The sequence below is a fragment of the Eublepharis macularius genome, chromosome 6 (genome assembly GCF_028583425.1).
Source record: "Eublepharis macularius isolate TG4126 chromosome 6, MPM_Emac_v1.0, whole genome shotgun sequence".
NCBI classification, from domain to species: Eukaryota; Metazoa; Chordata; class Lepidosauria; order Squamata; family Eublepharidae; genus Eublepharis; species Eublepharis macularius.
The window spans coordinates 78,358,118-78,377,691 of NC_072795.1; the positions used below are offsets into that span (position 1 = coordinate 78,358,118).

The 19,574-nt window shown below is 42.0% G+C and overlaps 1 protein-coding gene across 2 annotated transcripts in view; it reads right to left on the reverse strand.

Moving 5' to 3' along the window:
- Positions 1 to 278: 278 nt before the first annotated feature.
- The window catches only part of AFAP1L2 (actin filament associated protein 1 like 2), a 124,990-nt gene continuing 105,694 nt past the window's right edge, over positions 279 to 19,574 (reverse strand). Inside the window, exons 8-19 of one of the 2 annotated variants that reach the window (XM_054982928.1) lie at positions 18,086 to 18,175; positions 17,015 to 17,099; positions 15,515 to 15,619; positions 14,559 to 14,770; positions 13,183 to 13,328; positions 11,505 to 11,616; positions 10,941 to 11,078; positions 10,680 to 10,848; positions 10,095 to 10,259; positions 8,821 to 9,014; positions 8,059 to 8,181; positions 279 to 6,498 (exon numbers count right to left, since the gene is read on the reverse strand). In XM_054982928.1, coding sequence (XP_054838903.1) covers positions 6,472 to 6,498; positions 8,059 to 8,181; positions 8,821 to 9,014; positions 10,095 to 10,259; positions 10,680 to 10,848; positions 10,941 to 11,078; positions 11,505 to 11,616; positions 13,183 to 13,328; positions 14,559 to 14,770; positions 15,515 to 15,619; positions 17,015 to 17,099; positions 18,086 to 18,175 — 1,566 coding nt within the window. In that variant the 3' untranslated portion in view covers positions 279 to 6,471. Of the gene's footprint in view, positions 6,499 to 8,058; positions 8,182 to 8,820; positions 9,015 to 10,094; positions 10,260 to 10,679; positions 10,849 to 10,940; positions 11,181 to 11,504; positions 11,617 to 13,182; positions 13,329 to 14,558; positions 14,771 to 15,514; positions 15,620 to 17,014; positions 17,100 to 18,085; positions 18,176 to 19,574 lie in introns of both variants that reach the window. The other variant, XM_054982927.1, reaches the window with a different exon arrangement.

A 19,574-nucleotide genomic window follows, 5' to 3' on the forward strand; every position in this document is an offset into this window, starting at 1 on the left:
GCGAGTCATCGAACAATGATAGTTCAAATGGTATGTATGCACGATTTAAGATCTGAGTATGTTGCAAATAGGATCAGTAATCAATTAAGCAGCCCAGTTCAGAAACCACTCACACAATTCATTGGATTGTTCTGAGGCTAAAATTAGGCGGAGAGAACTATGTACGCCATCCTGGCTTTCTTTGAGGAAAGGTAGAATAAAAGAATCTAATAAATGATTACCATGGACATATATGCATTATTATTGATGCATGTGACATGTTACAAGGGGGCCCTCTAGTGAACAGAAAAGAAGCAGTAGGAATGTACAAAGAATTTAAAACAATAGCAACACTTTCGTTTTTGACAATGGAAATGATTTTGTATAAAGCATTTAAAATATAGCCAACATTTCAATTTTTATTTTAAAAAACTTCCTAAAATAACAATTGATTGAAGACACTTCTACAAAAGAAAATAATTTTAAGCTGGGAACACAGCGATTGTAGAAGCATACTTTTTTTTTTTAATTGAAAATTTTAGATTTGACATTATCTGCTCATGTATTGAATATCTGGGTTCATTGATACCACTGTTGGTTATTTTTGGTAGGCAGAGACACAGAATTGTATGGCAGGAAAATACCTTTAGCAGAGACCATGATGTAAAAGAGTTGATTGATGCACCAATGGTACCCCCCCCCCCCGCATGCTTCCAGTTGACAGACATCCGAGTCCCAAAACTTGTACTCCTCTACCTCTTTTCTGCCATGATGCCCCAGCTTAAAACTTGCACTGCTAGCAATTTATAGCAAATAATGATAATGCAATACAGGCATCACAAAAATCTTACAATGGCACTGAAGACATAAACACTGGCACAAAATGTATAGGATCTGAAGGCTGGCCTGTTAGACTCATACTTCAAACACAACTGCAGACATGCTACATTTTCAAACTTTTAAACAGAGATGGCAAACTACAAGCCATTGTCCGACAGTAGTACAACGTACCTTTTTCACATCCTAGAACCTGTGGACTTTTGTGTGTGTGTGTTTTACAGGTGTTTAGTCTACAAAAGCCTGTATAATACGCTAATACTTAACATGGTTGTGTTTTGTTTAAAGAAACTCCTGCTCTGAAATGTAGAGACTGTTAGCATCATATGAGAAAACCTTTAGAGGTGACAAGAGATGGGGTCTACTAGAATTGCAGGGGGGAGATTGCAGGAAGCAGCACCAAACTACCTGCCCTCCATCACCACTAGCTCACCTGCCCTGCCCCACTTTTTCCTACCCCCTCAGCCCACCACCTAGCTTCTTCACGGCAGCGATTCCCCTGTCAGCTGGGGAGTGGAGAAGCACCCCCCAGCTTCTCAGCAGTGAATTTCTCCCAGCCTACTCCCCAGCCTCGCCACAGTGGCAGCACTCTCCTGGGCCAAGGACAAAAATGTTTGTAGTGGCTCCCCCTGACTCCGTACTTCCTAGGCAGGGTGGGGGTAGGGCCTCTCCTCCCCAACACTGTCACTGCCTCTTGCAGATCCACCTGACCTCCCTGCTGCCTGTGACAGAAGAAGAGGTAAGTGCGTTTTCTGCACATGCACAGAAAAACTTTTGTTTGAGGGGGACTTAAACCGTCCCCAATATATTCTGCAAACCTGAGTTGTCCCCCAAAGTGTGCAAATCCATCTGGTTTGTAGCCAAGTGGTCCTGATCTGCAGATGTATGTATCTGTACATCAGGGCTGATTGGCAATTAGCTTAATGATGTTGCCACTTAAAAATATCAAGGAATGCTCTGAACTTGAGTTTGTGTCCTGTTCCTAAGTATGGTCCTTCTGGAATTCTCAGGCTCTGCCTTTTGGGGGCATGATCCAGCCAAAGTTAAGCACTTTTGAGCATCAAGAGAATGAACAAGCTTCAGGTCAGGTTTCCAATCTGATTTTCAGGGGAAACTTTTAAGCATATTCTTTATTCTCACTTGAAATCAATAGTACTTAAAAGTTACTAAAAGAAAAAACTTAACAACTTATAAAAGAACTTTTTAACTTCAAAAAGAAAAAATGGGTTTAGAAAATACTACATGGTTGCGGGATACAATTACGTGGATCCATTGATGCACAAACAGAAACAAAAATAGTCTTGTGCAACATCAAACACCTCATCCCTGTATACTATAATGGTCAGAAATTGGTTGCACAACATCTTTTGCAAGAGGCAATACAAATGGGGATACAGTAAATTTTACTTAGTGCAAGCAGCTACCATGGTCTTTTCCTTGCATTTCTTCACAAGTTAAATTTTATGCTGTTTCCAACTCAATAGCTTTGCAAGTTGGTCAGGATTTCCCCCCTTTAAATTTAGAGGCTACAAGGGAATATAAGCAAAGCAGAGGCATTCATTGTCTTAAACAGTTCAAAAACATTTAGGAGATGCAGACTCTAATGTGCTGGGTTGGTTAGGATACAGCAGAGGAATGGCTCATTTATTTTAAAATATTCTAAAATGGCACGATATGAAGGAAGCTATGAGCAATGATAACTAGTAATGTCATGGGTACTAGTCAACAGGCATTTGTGTTACTCGTGTAATTACAGTATAAAAATCACTATAAACTACAAAATAAGCATTACCTGGTGAAACTTCATCCTCCCCCATGACAAAACAGTAAGAAAATTCAATTTCCCCACAACTAAAATGCTACTCTTGAGAGGTTTGAATTTTCTGGAACGACTAATGAACGCAAATGTATACTTATTGCTCAGAAGCATGATTGTCTGGGAAAGCCCTTGGGTGGCAAAACTTGATAAACTCTCAGCTGCAGTCTTTAAAGCAGTGAACATTTTGGTTAGTACTACGCAAACATTTAAAGCCTGCAATTTTTGGTGTAGAGCCTATACCTAACTCTAACCCATATGCTGATGTTACTGTCTTTGGAAGAAAGATCGGTTTAGTCCTACCTTGGTCTAATATTACTTCTATTTATAGGAACTCGGATGCATAAAGCTACATTCAAAGGAGGGAATTTCTAGTTCTTCAGAGGAGGAGGAGGAGGACATCCTGGTGCGCGTGTGTGTGGGGGGGGGTTGCCCATCAGACTATAGAGGCAGTTTTAAACTTCTTGCGGTTCTGCCTGCTCTCGGGCTTTCATCCTATTTGGGAATAGTGCTGGGTTTTGTCCCCAAGAGATCTTGTCAGACCAACCTGGTTTCCTTCTTTGATCGAGTGATGAGCTTACTGGATCATGGGAACTCTGTCGATGTGATTTACCTGGATTTCAGTAAAGCTTTTGATAAGGTTCCCCATGACATTCTAATGGGTAAACTGGAAAACTGCGGACTGGACTATAGGACAGTTCAGTGGATAGGGAACTGGTTAGAAGACTGCACTCAAAGAGTAGTGGTCAATGGCATTTCATCAGATTGGAAGGAGGTGTCCAGTGGGGTGCCACGGGGCTTGGTTTTGGGGCCGGTACTTTTCAATATTTTTATCAATGATGTGGATGAAGGGGTAAACAGGCTACTCATTAAATTTGCTGATGATACCAAATTGGGAGGAGTGGCAAACACCCAAGAAGATAGAGTTAAAATTCAACAAGACCTGAATACTCTGGAGAAGTGGGCGGTTGTGAACAGGATGTAATTCAACATAGGTAAGTGCACAGTATTACATCTGGGCCACAAAAATGTGAAGCATAAATACAGGATGGGGGATACACTTCTGGGTAGTAGTGTATGCGAAAGAGATCTTGGAATAAGAGTGGACTGTAAACTAAATATGAGCAGTCAGTGTGATGCGGTGGCAAAAAAGGCAAACTCAGTCTTGGGTTGTATCAAAAGGGCCATTGCATCGAAATCGCAGGTCATATTCCCTCTCTATGCTGCCTTGGTCAGGTTACACCTGGAGTACTGTGTGCCGTTCTGGAGGCCTCACTACAAAAAGGATGTGGACAAAATTGAGAGAGTGCAGGAGTGATGAGAATGATCAGAGGTCTGGAGACTGAGCCCTACGGAGAAAGGCTGAGGGCCTTGGGAATGTTTAGTTTGGAGGAGATTGAGGGGGAGACATGATTGCTCTCTTTAAATATTTGAAAGGCTGTCATTTGGAGGACAAGGAGCTGTTCCAGTTGGCAGCAGAGGATAGAACTCAAAGCAATGGGCTTGAATTATATGCAGAAATGAACCGGCTGGATATTAGGAAAACCTTTTTCACGGTCAGAGTAGTTCAAAGGTGGAATCAGATGCCTAGGGAGGCGGTGAGCTCCCCTTCACTGGCAGTTTTCAAGAACAGGCTGGATGAATATTTGTCAGGGATGCTTTAGGCTCATCCTGCATTGGGCAGGTGGTTGGACTAGAAGGTCTGTGTGGCCCCTTCCAACTCTGTGATTCTGTTTTTCTGAGGCTATGCAATTGTGGAGCCTATTAATGGAGAAAAATCTATTTGTTTCCTTCTTCTTTTCTTTTATGAAAACCCATAATAGTTCAGAATTAGTCATTGGGGTATGTTGGGCCCTACTCATTGCATCAACAAGGCAGCCTAGTCTTTCTTTTCAGTTTCTTCAGCAAAGGGAGGAGCGTTGTAGGCGCTGCCAGTCAGTCTTTTCATCTTGCCCTAGAGCCCAAACCATGCCAGGAATGGGGGAGGGACACCTATGTTTCATCCTTCTGCCGGATGTCTTCCCTTCCAAAAGGGAGCAGAACATTGGGTCCACTGTGAATGTTTTTTTCTCATTAATGAAAAGGAAGACATCTTTGGTTGGGTTTGTTGTTCTGGGGCAAAATGAAGTGGAGTTCTTCATCCTCCTCTCTGTTTGCCACATTACTTAAGAGGCTGCTTGTTGATTAGCAAAGTATGCATTGCAGTCTCATTACATCTGTGGTACATGTTCTTTCTTGTCTTTTGCTTGTGGACTTATTTTAGTCTGTTGTTTCAGAAATGGGACTGGCTCTTTGTTCTATACTTTCTCTCTAGTTTGATGCCACCCCCCCACCCCCACCCCGGTGGACTAGATTAGAACTGTACAAAAGTTTAGTTCTGCCTCCATGGGAGGGACCTCAGTGTTTACGATTGCCAACACTGGCATGGGAAATCCTTGGAGATTTGGGGCCAGTGCCTGGGGAGGGAGCCCAGAGAGGATGTGATGCCAGGTAGTCCACCCTCCAAAGTGGCCATTTCTTCCAGAGCAGTTGATCTCAGTAGACTGGAGATCAGTTGTAATTCCAGAAGAACTCAAGGCTCCACCCTGAGATTGGTAACCCTACCTACATCAATGTGTCTTCTTTACCTTTTAAGAAAAAGAACACTGAAAGTTCCATTCTTCACAATCATTTGGATATGATTATGTTCCAGATTCTATGGTAGTGGTTTTTTATTGCTTCTGCATCCACTTACCATTTATACTACATAATCACTCTATTAAAGAATCTACACAATACAGAAGTGATGGGGCATCTGTTCCACTGAGTTTATAATCTACCATTACATGTATATTAATTTGGAGCATTCTAGAGCATTAGAATTATCCAACAGTACTTTAAACATGTTTTGGAAGATGGGAATGAAATCCCACCTCCATTGTCAATTTTTGTAATTTAATCTTTAATGGACTTCTGTTTCCTGATCATCCAGCTGAACTCCCATTCATATACTACACTTTAGTGTCAAGGAAAGTTACTTGTGCAGTGGGATGCTTTTGCAGCACCATTCCTGACACTGCCATGTGGGAGTTGTCTGTGGATCAGGATGCATCACTGCAAACTCCAAGGGCACAGCAGAGAGGTTTTCTGCCTACCAACATTACACTTTGAAACTTAAATTGCTGCATGCTTTGATTTCCAGAATTTCTTTATGGGAAATCTTCTACACAGCTCCTAATTCTTAGCTGTGCTACTGTTTTTCCCCGCAGTTGCTCTAAAAATTTCTTCATTGCTTAGAAAAGCTTGCCCAAAGGAAAACATGGACAGATGAAATGGTAGCTAGCTTCTCAGTTGTATTTACCTTCCTTACCTCTCCTATGGCCCTGGCAACAAAACAAAACAAAACAAAAAACAAAACAAAACAAAAAGGATTACACAGATCCTATTTAAAGTCATAACTTCATGTTCTGTTATTAATGACAAATCTTGGATTGTACAATAATAAAACACCAGCACAGAAATACACAAAAGCATCCTTATGTACAGCAACATTTTTATGACATCAATAAGGTTAGAAGCAATATTTTCAGTTGTGTTAACTCTCTTAGCTACACAGCACAACTCTGCTAAAAGGAGCACAATCCTTATTTTGAAGAAACTCTGCTAAAAGGAGCACAATCCTTATTTTGAAGAACATGTTGATATAGGTCCCAGGTCCATTCTTTTTTCTAGACAGATGACATGGTATGTTATCAGCCATGTTTTATCTCATCTGAATATTTTTATGTACTGGCAATAGTGTCCTTTGGTCAATGTAGGGCCAGTTCTAGTCTTAAGTCCATCCTAGATGCTGTGGTTTCTTAACTAGCACCTTTTTTTTCCCATTCCTGCAAAAGAATACACAAAAGTGTGTCTTCAGATTTCAAAAGGGATCCAATATTTATTTAAAATATGTATTGACTGCCTTTCCATAGGGCTCAAGAGAGTTTGTACGTAAATTGGAAAAAAAAAACCACCCCACGCAGTAAAAACAACCTAGATAAAACACAAAGATGATGTCTGGAGAAAGAATTCTGGTTTGTTACTCACACAAATAATGGCCACTAATTAGAAAGTGGTGCGGGGGGAGGCTACTCATGGAATTAAATTATTGGATGTGAACATAATTAATCACTACTTGGATATTCAAAAATCTTAATATTTAAATCCTATTGCTTCAAAACTCTATCTTTTTGCATCTCATGAAGAGGGTTCCAGACCAAGGACTTCAGACCAAGAAAGTTAACATCTTTCTAGAAGTGTGTTGGTCTTTAAAAGGAGCCACAAAACCCCTATTTGTTTTTGTAACAAACATGAGAACTAGACGCAGGCATGAAGCGAAATACGAACCAAAGTTCATCACGAACCGGGCCAGTTCATGGTTTGCGAACTGGCAGTTCATGGAAGCTCATTTCTCATGTACCATGATGAATTTTAGCCCAGTTCATTTGGTTCGTTTTGCGGCTCATCACTGCAGACAGCCTGGCGCCGATCAATCAGTTTCCTAGGCAATGGTGGTGGTGGTGGATGTGCTCTCTGCAGACCTTCTGCAGACCCAGAAGTGACATTTTCATTAACCGAAAGAGCCGGCCTGTGAAAGTTCATGGTTTGTGAAACATGACAAACCATGAACAGCACAGTTTGGAATTTTCCCGGTCCATGACAACCCACCTGGACTCCAAAACATACAAGATTCAGACAAACAAAAGAGCATTTATGTAGATAAATACCATGTAGCCTCCCAATATTCTGTATCAAAAAGCTCCCCCCCCCTCTGGTCTGAATGGTGGACAGCAACATATAATGGACCAAAAACAGCAGGCAGCACCATCATATTGTCATGTACTTAAATTCTACTCTTTTGTGTTCCTGTAGCTCCTTTTCTTTCTGTAAGTGATGCCCAGCCAAAAAAAAAAGAACTTCAGTCTCCTTGTTTTACTAATTTTTGTATTTTAGAATTGCCTTAATAAACCAGAGACAGTATGATCCTGAATGGGAGACAGGACAGAATTAAGCAGTAAGAAAAATCATATTTGAATGCTGGACGAAGTCTGAAAAATGGTTTAGGCTGATGAAGTGCAATTGCTGGTTCATGGACAGTCCTAAAAATGAAAATAGATGCAACTGTTGTGCATCTGAGTCACTGCAGCAATAGCTCTCATCAGCCACGAGGAACTAGAATATGAGAAACATAAGTAACAATGGTTATGTTTCTTCTAGTGCCATCATTTCCCAGGTAGCTAAGATGGATGGTGCACATGTGGTCTGTCCCCATTCCAACTGCTATGCTACGTATTAGTATTCCTGCATTGGTACATGTACAGCAGTGGTGGCCATTTCAGTTGCAATTAACCGATGGTACTGGTCACTTGGAAAGCTAATGTGGGTCATTTCACTATGGGCCTTACCTTTGCTTTCTGTAGAACTGTTCCTTTCCCTGTGACCATAACAGATAAAGGCCGGTTTTTCAATGCCATTGCTGAATTCACTGGTGAGTTCTCAGTGCCATTCACAGGGTTGGCAACTTTCACCTGCGTTTACAGGACAAAAATAATGGCTGTGGTTATACATTGGGCATACATTTCCTCAGCCACCTGCTGGAGATCAAACAGCCTTTCTTGCCCAGAGTTATGGACCTCTAATTGTTGATGCATTGCTAAGCCCAATCCAACTGATTATTATACTTTCTATACTAGTCTCTTTTTTGTGGTCCTATGATTTGTGAAAGCCACTGCGTATCATGATGGCTACTTGGCTTACAAAACAAAAAAACATTAAATGAATTCATGGAGAATCTGGGAATCAATGCTTATTAACTATAATAAATAGATGGAACGCCCATGTTTAAAAGAAGTATAACTTTGCATACCAGAAATTCAGGACAAACAGTAAGGAGGACTGTTGACTTCCTGCCCTGCTAACATGCTTTCTTGAAGCAACTAACCAGCCACCATTAGAACAACAAAAAAACCCTCTCTTAATACAAAATCCACATATACTGGAAAAAAATTGTGTTGGATAGTTTCACCTCTGAGTAACAGAGATAAGTAAAACACTAAGTCTAAATACACCTATAAAGTTTGATGTCTGATCATTACTGCACTGAAATAGCAGACCCTAATGAAGTAGTACTTGAGCCAATTCCACAAAATTTCAGCTCTGCTACATACTTTGGGGCTTGCGTTTTCCAGATGTGTAGTATCCACAGCTGTGCCGAGTGTAACAGGACCAGATTCTGCTTTTCTGAGGTTCTCCTTCACTTCCATCAGGTTCAGCTCCAAGTCTACACGCTGATCTTCTTTCTTTTTGCACTCCTCCTCTATTTCCTTCAGTTTTTGTTCCTTTGAAGACAAAAGGCTCTTATCTGCCAAGGGAAGCACAAATGGATGTTGACGCTCTTTCAGTAATAGGCCACACGCATCCTCTGCTTCCCTGTTTTCTCTTGTGTGTGTGTGTTTATGGGGGGTGGGGGTGGAGATAGAAGAACACGAACAGTTAGCTCTGCTCCTCGTGGCACCTGGCACTATCAGAAATCAGCTCCCACTTCCCTCTCTTTTCTTGTCTCATGAGTAAGGGAGGAAGTAAACCTGACATCTCCTGGGATGAGAAAAAGACAGACAATCACTAACTTAGTTTTCTCATCCTCCATTAGATTGCATCCTTCTGAACAGGTGTTCCCAGTACACTTGTTCTATTTACACCACTTCAGGTATTATCCTCTTTAATGCACCCATCTCTTCTGGTGCGTATGCGTTTGTCAAGATCACTTAGCATGGTCTGCACATACACACAACTGATTGCCAATAGTTTCCGAACTGAGAAAGGAAGCACTTTACAATATATAATCAATTTGCAAAGCTGATAACCACAAGTGGTGTTTCTATAGTTATCACCATTTGCCTTGTTGGTTTTTGAAAGAATTAAGACAGGTTTGTGGAGGATAGCTCTATTGTGAGGTGGCTTTTCCATGAACAGAGGCTGTATACCTCTAAATACCAGATCTAAACAGGCAGGCCATCATCTCCACGGCTCGTTTGTCCATTCTTTTGAAAACTGAATAGTGACTAGATAGCGATTTTGATCTAATCTAGCAATTCTTGTATTCTCATTTAGCTTTCCCACTGTACTGTGAATTTCTTAGCTTTCTATTTCACCATTACTGAGAAGAAAGTTGTAAAACAAAGGAGGTTTCCTGGGCAAGTCTATGAAATAAGTGTGCAAAACCAAAACAAAGCCCCTCATTTCACAGGCCTACAACAGGACATAAGAGTTGCTCTTTTTCCATCTGAGTGATACAGTGAAAGCACAGCACTAGCCCCTGCTTCATGCAACTGTGCCATCTCTCTGTCTTCATCCAGTATTGGCACATTATGCTCAAGAACATCCTTCCTCCATTGGTTCTCAAGACAACATGCTGAACAGAAATGAGGGGCAATGGGTTTACCTGTGCAGCTTATCAGCATCTCTTTCAGTTCTCTTCTCTCTTTCCGAAGCTGGGCCAGCTGAGAGCGGATGTCTTCTTTCTCCTTCTCCAGGCGCTCTCTCTCTTCGGAGTACCGCTTCACCTCGGCCTCTGTCCTGTTCTTGCCTAGCTTGGTTTCTACAGGCACTACAAATAGAGGTGCAAAAACAGACTGTGGCAGTTCACTCCGCTGTATGCCAGAATTGCAGGAACCTTCAACACAGCAAGCTGAGTCAGACTATTAGCCCATCTTGCTCAGTATCATCTGCTCTGGCTGGCAGCTACTGGCCAGAGATTCTCAGGCACAGAAAGGGACTTCTCAACACCTGCTATCAGAGATCCTTTAACTGGAGATGCTAGGAATTATACCTGGGGCTTCTGCTTGTGCTCTACCACTTAAGTACAGCTCTCCAGGATGGGGTCCCTTTCCACACCGTGGCAGTCAAAATACATTGCCATAGTGTTTTAGGATGGGCTGTAAGCGTTCAAGCAGCAGACACAGACACATGCTGTACCACAAATGCCTTCCTTCGCTCTTGGATAAATAAATGCAGTGAGCAGACCCACCTGTGTTCACGATCTTGGGCCGGTCCATTTTCTCTTTGGGGACAGTCACAATTGCAGTGGTGTCCTTGATCTCAGGGCCACTTTGAGGAAAAGCAATTTGCTGCTGTTGTGTTTGGATTTTTACTGTGGTTGTCCGTGGAGGCAACAGCTCATCTATGTCTTGATGTCTCTATTAGGTTAGAAATCAACAGAAAAGAATGTGTAACAGTGAAGCAACACTGGAAATGGCTCAATAGTAGTCTGCATCCTTCTGTGGAGTACCTGGTCTGGAATTTCCATTGACCTTCTGCTCAGATCTGCTTCTTTAGGCATCATGGATGGGTCTTTGGCAGAGTCTGTAGAGTTCTTAATGGAGGCTCTTTGTAGAGATGGGGAAGCTGAAGGGGTCATCTGAGCATGCTTCTTGCCAGCACAATGAAGGAAAGATTTAACAGGTGTGAGGTCTAAGTAGACTCTGTCTTGCTCCCCTTCACATTTGTTCTCATTTGGGGGTATTTCCTCCTGTGCAAGATTAAATGCATCCTCATATGAGCAACTGCTCCATCCAAAAAGGAGAAAGGCCTTCATCTGACAGCCATGCAAGTGAAAATAAAGCACTGCTGTTCAGACATTTGTTCTTAGCTCAACACAAGGTAGGAGGCCATCCGACACTGGATGCAAAGAGTAAGATGCAGAATGCCCTAAACCACTATACCTCTGCCTTTCAAACCTGTTGTCTAAATCTGGTCAATATTAACAGCAGCATTAGGATCATTTATTCTTTGAAATGTTCTCTCTACTTTGCAACCCTTAGAAAACAGAATACCCTTCACCAGAACTCCTTACCTCTGTGGTCTCTGGAACATCTACATCATCATAGAGCTCTTCTTGTTCCTCTTTTCCCTTTGGCAGGTTATCAATATAGGTGTTGGGCTCGGAGTACTTCCTCTGCATTAAACTGGAAAGAATGATAGCAGATGTGCCTTCAGAGGGCAGCAGACGCTAAATGAGGTGACAGCATAGTCTGAGGCCACATGCCTTTTAAGAGCTTCTATACACTCTGCCGCTGGACAGTGTAATGTAGGGTAGACAGATGGTCACTCAGGAGCAGTCAGTCATTCTCCAAGCAATTAAAAGTAGCACTTTGCCCCTATTCCACTTTCTTATCCTTTCTTTTAAAGATAACCCAGCAGTTTCTCTCTTTTTCATGTAAGGACAGAAGAGCAACAGCACCTGCACCCTTCCTCGCCCACCTCTCCTTCCCCTCTGCATGCCTTGCTCTGGATGGCAAAGGAGCATACTATTGACTCTTTAAAACCTCTATTTGCCTCTTCCAGGGAAAACATAAGGGTAGTGCTACATTTTTCTCCTGTGGGGTTACAGTTTGGGGTGGTAGCTTGCTTTGGGAAAACAGCAGAGGAAAGGTTGAAAACAATGTTAAGTCCTCCTTATAAAAAAACTTCACTTAATTTTATTCTCAGAGAAATCCATGGCTGTAGTCCTCATGATTCTGCAGGTAAGTTTTTCAATATGCATGAGTACTAGCTACTGAAAGCTTTGCTAGCCAAGGAAAGTTTTATGAGAAATTTCCACTGGTCAGGTGATAAAAGCACATCTTCCCATCACTACCCCTTGAGTCTGAAGGCATATTCATCTAGCTCTGCCTTAAATCCTTCCTCAAATATTCAAAATTTTGGGAAACAACCATATACAAACTGAATACAAGATCTTAGAGCTACTTTTTCAGTATTTATTAATCTTCCCTCTTTCCCACAGATTAAAGCAAAGTGAAACCACTTATAGAGAAATGCTTGGGATGACTCCCCCACGGTATAGGATCATCTCCTTGAAGGTCATCAAAATTTGAAGCTTCATATATTCCTGTATGAATAGAGTTTTAATGGACAACTTTCATTCTAATATCTTGGGATTTGGCATGGTTTTTAACTTGGTTGGTTTATTCTTCAAAGTAGGTTTTCTGCTTTGGTTTCTAAAATTATGCTCAACCCTGACAACTTTAGGTTTAGAGACAGCATAAACTATACCTTTTCTAAATATACAAAAACTGATATATCTATGATATGAAATGATCATATTACACATATGTGGGGAGAGTCTGAGGCATGTAATGTTGAAACTTAAGCTTCATCATAAAAGCGATTGCTCTGGTGAAGAAATTACAAAAAACAAAGCAAGTCTTCATATTTCCTAGCAAAAGAACATACACATACATTGGCTGGACCCAATTACTATGTCACAAAGTAATGCAAGCAAGTCAACATTTTGTTGATTTTAATCTCTGCAGTTCCTTGCAGCGCATTCTTCATTTGCATGCTCCTCATGTGAGGAGAGCTGCTATTTACATATCAGAGCTACCCTGCTGCTGCTTTTTGCTAGCAATTATAATCCTGACATTCATCCTGTTTCCAATAAAAGCATCTCATTTGTGGGATCAACAGAACTACTCAAAATCAACCAGAGGAAAATAGGTCAGAATGTTCAATCTGCCTCCAAAATAACTTACAGTAATGAATTCTTTGCAGCGTTCACAATGCAGGATACCCTGTCTGCATCAACATAGTCATAGGTAAGGTCCTCAGGATCTGTTTTTGAGCCAGATTCTGATAAAAGGAGGCCTAGCCAGTGGCCCATTTCTTCACAAGACTTGGCCTATTATGCAACCAAAGAAGATACCAATTGTTATCGCCACAGACCAGCCATGTACGAGTCGTTAGATCTGAAAAATGAGTTCCAGGATTTGTCAGAGCTTGCTAGGATAAGCATACCATGTGCAAAGGAAATCAAATTAAGAAGTGTTTAAGATCCCATGTGACAAAACATTTAAACACAATTCATTGTTTTAAAGAAGCTTTTACAAAACAGTCTCTGCCAAAATGCCTGTGTTAGAGGCTGAATTTATCCTGCAACAAGAGGTGGCTGTTTGGCTGTCTGAAAAATAACACTAACTGCTATATGCTGCCTTCCCTTTCAGTTACCAGGCATTTCATTTAAAAGCCTGAGGTTTTGTTTCTTCACCAGCAGGTGGCCCCAGTTCAATTCCCTAAAATTCCTAATATCATGCACGAAAGTAATTGTGATTAATATGGTCTTAGTGAAAGATGAGGAAGTTGCCTGAAAGTGTCCTGAAACATACAAGAAAAATTATTAATGAAATCCAGTTGGCCTGGCCTAAAATGTCAAATTTGAAGAGTGATACTGTTTTGTGAATGGAAATTGTACTTTTTGAAGCAGCCCTTCTGATTCCATCAAACTTCAATCCGCTAAACAAAACAATCTTCAAAATGCCAAGCAGTCACTGCAAACCTGTTGTTGGCAGCAAAAATTCCTCCCACTACAAAATGCAGGAAGTCTGCCACATTTTCCTCTTCCTGCTCAGAGATTAGTGATAAATAGAGAAAGAAAACAACCCCAAGGCAAGGCAAGGGAAAGCAACAGACATGAATGACTTGTTCTTATCCGGTCAGTTTTTCAGCTGCTGTAAACCAAAGTTACACTGGTTTGTATATCAGCTTTCAGATTATGGGATATTGTACTTGCCCTGCTTAATCCAACTGACTGCTTATTTCAGGAACTATTTCAGTTTCCAAGAGTAAGAGAGTAAGTTTCAGTTTACAAAATTCTGATTAAAACAGATCGTTTCTGACCATGCTGAGCACCTGATTATTAAGATGGTAGTTATTTTCTAGCACACCATGAACATTGAGGAGCATGGTGAGTACCTAACTTGGAAGGGATTATGCACCTAAGGGAGGCTAAAGCCGGCCAAACAGCTTCCAGACACTATTCTTCCAGTCTTTTGCGCTCTAGTGTGGCACACCGAGAAAGTTGTTGCTAACAACCCAACATGCTGCTGCTTTTTAATAGAGTGATAAACCAAACCTCTAACATGGCCAGTTCTTCCCCATTATGCAGGATACGGAAAGAGTAGAGATGGTCCGGGCTTGGCTCTGGGATAATGTCGCAGCCTGTCAGGTTCAGAGGCTGTTGAGCAGACTTGCTTCTGTTCTTGTCCTGGTAGAAATGTAGCTGCCCATCTTTAATGTGACACCACCGAGATCGCCACTGACTGTTCACAAGTACATTCAAGTAAGCTGAAAGAAATTATGTGCTCACTTAGATAACGTCTTCCCTCCTAGTGAAACCTGAGCACTCCTAAAATGGAATTTCTCTTTGAGCCATGAGACCAGCTGACCAACACTAGCTGTTATTAATGCTAAAATAGTTCCATGGCTACAAGCATTTCTAGCACATGGCAAGTCATGTCGCACATAGGCTGTGACATCAGAGATTCAGTTCAAATCTCACCTCTATTGCAAACTCACTAGGCAACATCTGTTATAAACTACTCCTTCCCATTTGCAGTATGTGGATAATAATGCTGGCTTGCCCTATAAGTCTGTTGTAAGAATTACAAAGCAATGTAGGGAAACCACTTTGTTCACTGAAAGTGCTATAATATCTGAAAAGCAGAACTCCTTAATGTATAACCAAACCACACTGTAACTTAATCAGCATTCTACATAGCTGTAATTTATTTATATGTCCTAAATGGCTATCTGGACAAAAGCTGACTCCTAAATGGATTCTGAGGAAGAAAAAAAAGCAGTGCATGATCCAAAACTCTGGGATTTTGTCAAATTTTTTCATTGTCCCCACCCCACTAAAAGCCTGGGAGTCTAATATTTCACTTTGAGGAAATGCAACAGCTATTTTCTTCCCACCATTCTGGGCATCATTTCATGATGAGCCACTTACTAGATTATCCTTTCAACTAGTCTCTGGTAGAAGGGATTAATACAAATAGTTGCATAATGGTTTTCCCCCAGGTTACTTACTACAAGTATCCAAAGACCTTTCTGGACTGTCCAGTGAGGCTGATTTTTTTCTCCCAAGGTTCATCAAGTTGCTCAGCTTCAATCCAGATGTGCCTTTCTTCTTAACTAAAGAAAGTAAAGGAGAACTCCATATACCAAACTGAATGTACATCCAGCACAACCTTCACAAAGTATAGTACACCCTGTATTGTCGAAGGCTTTCACGGCCGGAGAACGATGGTTGTTGGGGGTTTTCCGGGCTGTATTGCCGTGGTCTTGGCATTGTAGTTCCTGACGTTTCGCCAGCAGCTGTGGCTGGCATCTTCAGAGGTGTAGCACCAAAAGACAGAGATCTCTCAGTGTCACTGAGAGACACTGAGAGATCTCTGTCTTTTGGTGCTACACCTCTGAAGATGCCAGCCACAGCTGCTGGCGAAACGTCAGGAACTACAATGCCAAGACCACGGCAATACAGCCCGGAAAACCCCCAACAACCACCTATAGTACACCCTGTTTGTACTATTTATATATCTGTCAGAGTACAACTCACCACTTTTGCATCACTGGAATCCTGAACAAATGTTGCACATTAAAAACATCCCATGTATAGTACTTGTTTCATGGAAAACTGGCTGTTTGTAGGTTCCAGTCATGTTATGAGCACCTTCAATTACTTGAGCAAATGAAGGATGAAAAGTAGTAATGCCTCAGCACACCTGGTGCCCTCAGATGCCTGGATCTTCAATGCCATTAGATGTACTTCAAAGAATGCTTTTAAGGGACAACCAAGACCGGCTTTCAGTTCTTCCCTCAAACCAAATTTTTGGTGGATTAACCACTTCACATGTTTTACTTTCATTTTCAGAGGAAAACATTTATGGCAGTTTATCATGTGGTAATTTACTACACTGCAAATGCAACCCCTGTAGTCATCTGTAATCCTCCTACCTCACATTTGAACTTGATTAAAAGTATGTGCAGGCAGGGGAAGCAGATCCAGTTCCAGGGTGATGTTTTTAATTAGGCCAAAGACCTGTCGCTAAACAGTGTTACTCACAAGTCCCACGCAGCTCGAGGGAATTTACTTCCTGGTGAGTATGTTTAGCAGTAGAGTAAAAGAGCAAATCCCTGATGCTATTGATCTAAGATGCTAAATTCCCACTGACCAAAGGAGGAAGATATTGTCTTATAGTTTTAAAGGCGTTAAACTCACAGTCTGAGCTCTATGCCTGCGGTTTACTAGCTTGCCTCCACCCCACACCCCGCATTGCATGAGACTGTACACACACCTCTCCCATACCACTGATTTCATTCGTCTTGTTATAAATCCATATAATATAATGTGGCTATATAGTTTCACTATATTTTTTCAAATAACTGCAAAAGAAAATGGACATAGCACAGAAACACTAACTGACAGTCCCATCAAAGGTAACTACAGATTTAAATATGAATTGCAGATACTGCATTTTGAACCTCCCTTCCCACATCTTCTAATTCAACATTCACATGTGTTGTTACCATCTTTAGTTTCTTGTAATTCTGGATGACCCTCAGTGCTGCCTCCACTTTCTGATGTCGCTGAATGTCTCTCAGATGATTCCACCTGCAGGCAGGAAGCAAGATCCTTAGCACCAAAGCTGCAACTAGCAATGAGGTATTGGCCAAAATACTGATCCCCATATTGAAAGCTACAGGCAAAGCCCCATTTACATTTTCCAAGATTAGTTCAGGTGAGATTGCAAGGGAGGCCTGCATGAATGATGGCAGAAACCATGAATGGTACAGAAAAAAGCAGGGAAATGAACAGATATCCTCAATAGGAGGAACTGAGAGCCATTTGTTCTTGGCCTGTGCATGTAGGCTTAGTCAACGCTTCTGCCTCAGTCTTGTGACATGCCGTCACCTTACATGGAGGCAACCTGCTTCTTACAAAATATTAGTTCATACCATTTTCTCAGCGCAACCATACCTTCCATATGAGCGCTAGAAAAGTTTATCACACATCATCCTAATTTCAGTCTGGATCAAAAACCAAGACAAGCAGAGGAAAAATTATATATTCCATATTACTATTTATGATTTGAATTATTAAGAAATAATGATCTAGAAGAGGTCTGTGGCTCCTCTTTTTCTTTTTTCTTTTTGTTCAGGATTCAGCCAAGGAAAATCTGTCAAGAAAGAGGTTTCCATTGTTTTTTTTTCTTACTTCTAGAAAAATATCAGAAAGTCTTCCCTTTCAAAAAGTATTTTCATATAAATCTTACATTGGTATTTTAATGGGTAAATCTGCCAGCTCCATCTAAAAACCCAAATTTTAATTTGAAACAAATTTATTGAAAAAAATAAGCCATTCCAAAGAAATCATAAAGAATGCAGAGACTGCTCGTCACTGTTCCAGTTGTATTTCTTTCAGCAAACAAGGGTTGGGTTCTCTACACATGCAAGTTTCAACCATTTTCCTGTTTTCATGGGAGTTACTTTCCTTGAATAACCAGATGGGTTTTCAAAAATTATAATACAGTGAGGCAACAAAAGATTGCAAGAGAAACGTTACTCTTTCAAAATCACTCCTTAGCAGATAAAACATACTTTGGGATAACTAAGCCGCTGGGAGTCTGGAATATACTGGTTCCCTTCACACAATCCATCAGGATAGAGACCGCTTGTCTCTTGGATTACCTGTGTGGAAAACAAAGAATTAACTTGTAAACAGAGACTTTTGAGTTGGTTCTGCACTGTAAGCAGCGGTCTTTTTGTAGAAAAAGAACTGCAGGAACGCATTAGCATAACTCATTAACATATGCCACACCCCTTGATCAGGCCAAAATGGCCAGGATTCGGCTGCTGCCAGACGGGGGAGTGTTCCCCCACCTGGCAGTGGCCTGATCAGGGCTGTTTTGCCCCCAATCCAGGCCAAAAGGCCCAAAATGGCTCCAAATGGACCAGATCAGTGCTGGGCAGGGGAGGGGTCCCCCACTTGGCACTGACCAGATCCCGGCACTTCTGGCCCTAATCCTGGCAGAAAACGGCCCAACTGGCCAAAAGTGGCCATTTTGAGCCAGGATCGGGGCCGAAAAGGACCGAATCTGGTCGGAGCTGTGCAGGGGAACCCTCCCATACCCAGGGAAGACCCAGTCAATGCTGTTTTGGCCCAGATCCAGGCCCCAAAGGGCCCCAAAGTGCCAAAAACAACCATTTTGGGCCCATTTGAGCCCAAATGGGGGCCTAAAAGGCCAAGTTCGGGATGATGCTGGGCGGGGGACGCTTCCCCCACCAAGCACCAACCCATTCCAGGCCCCTTTGGCCCTAATCCAGGCCAAAACGGGTCCAAAATGGCCATTTTGGACCCATTTCAGCCAGGATGGGGGTCAAAACGGCTGGAACCGTGTACGTGCCAGGTGGAGGAGGCTCCCCCTGCCTGGCACTGACCTGATCCTGGCTGTTTTGGCCCTGATCCTGGCCGTTTCAGCCCCAAAACTGGCCCAAAATCACCAAAAATGGCCATTTCGACCCATTTCATCCGGGATCAGGGTCGAAACGGCTGGGATCGGGTATCCCCCACCAGGCCGGGATCGGGAAGTTTCCCTCACTTGGCATTGACCTGATCGGGGCCGTTTCAGCCCCGATTGTGGCCATTTTGGTCCGAATCAAGGCCTAAACGGCCCAAAATGTTTGAAAGTCAGGTGGGCAGGGCCACCTGACTTGGGGGAACTACCCAGTGCGTTCCCCCTCAAAATGAGCCCTGGCTGTAAGGACTGCAGATAACTGACATGCAGCTCACTTCCTGTAAAACCTCTTTTAAATTGACATGTAAAGAAGCTGAGCGCTTGCCAAGAAGTCTGGTTGATCAAGGACCCAGAATGACCATATAAACAACTAGAGTTGCCAGCTCTGGCTTAGGACGTTCTTGGGGATTTGGAGGCAGTGCATCAGGGAGTGAAAATCTATGGCTGAGAAACATCTCTCAGCACATGGTCTTGGATCGCTTTCCAAGTAGAAAAAGTAATGTATTCAGAATACAGAAGTGAGCACAGCAGCTCCATCCCTTGACCATTCCAAGTCCTACTCATTCATTTTT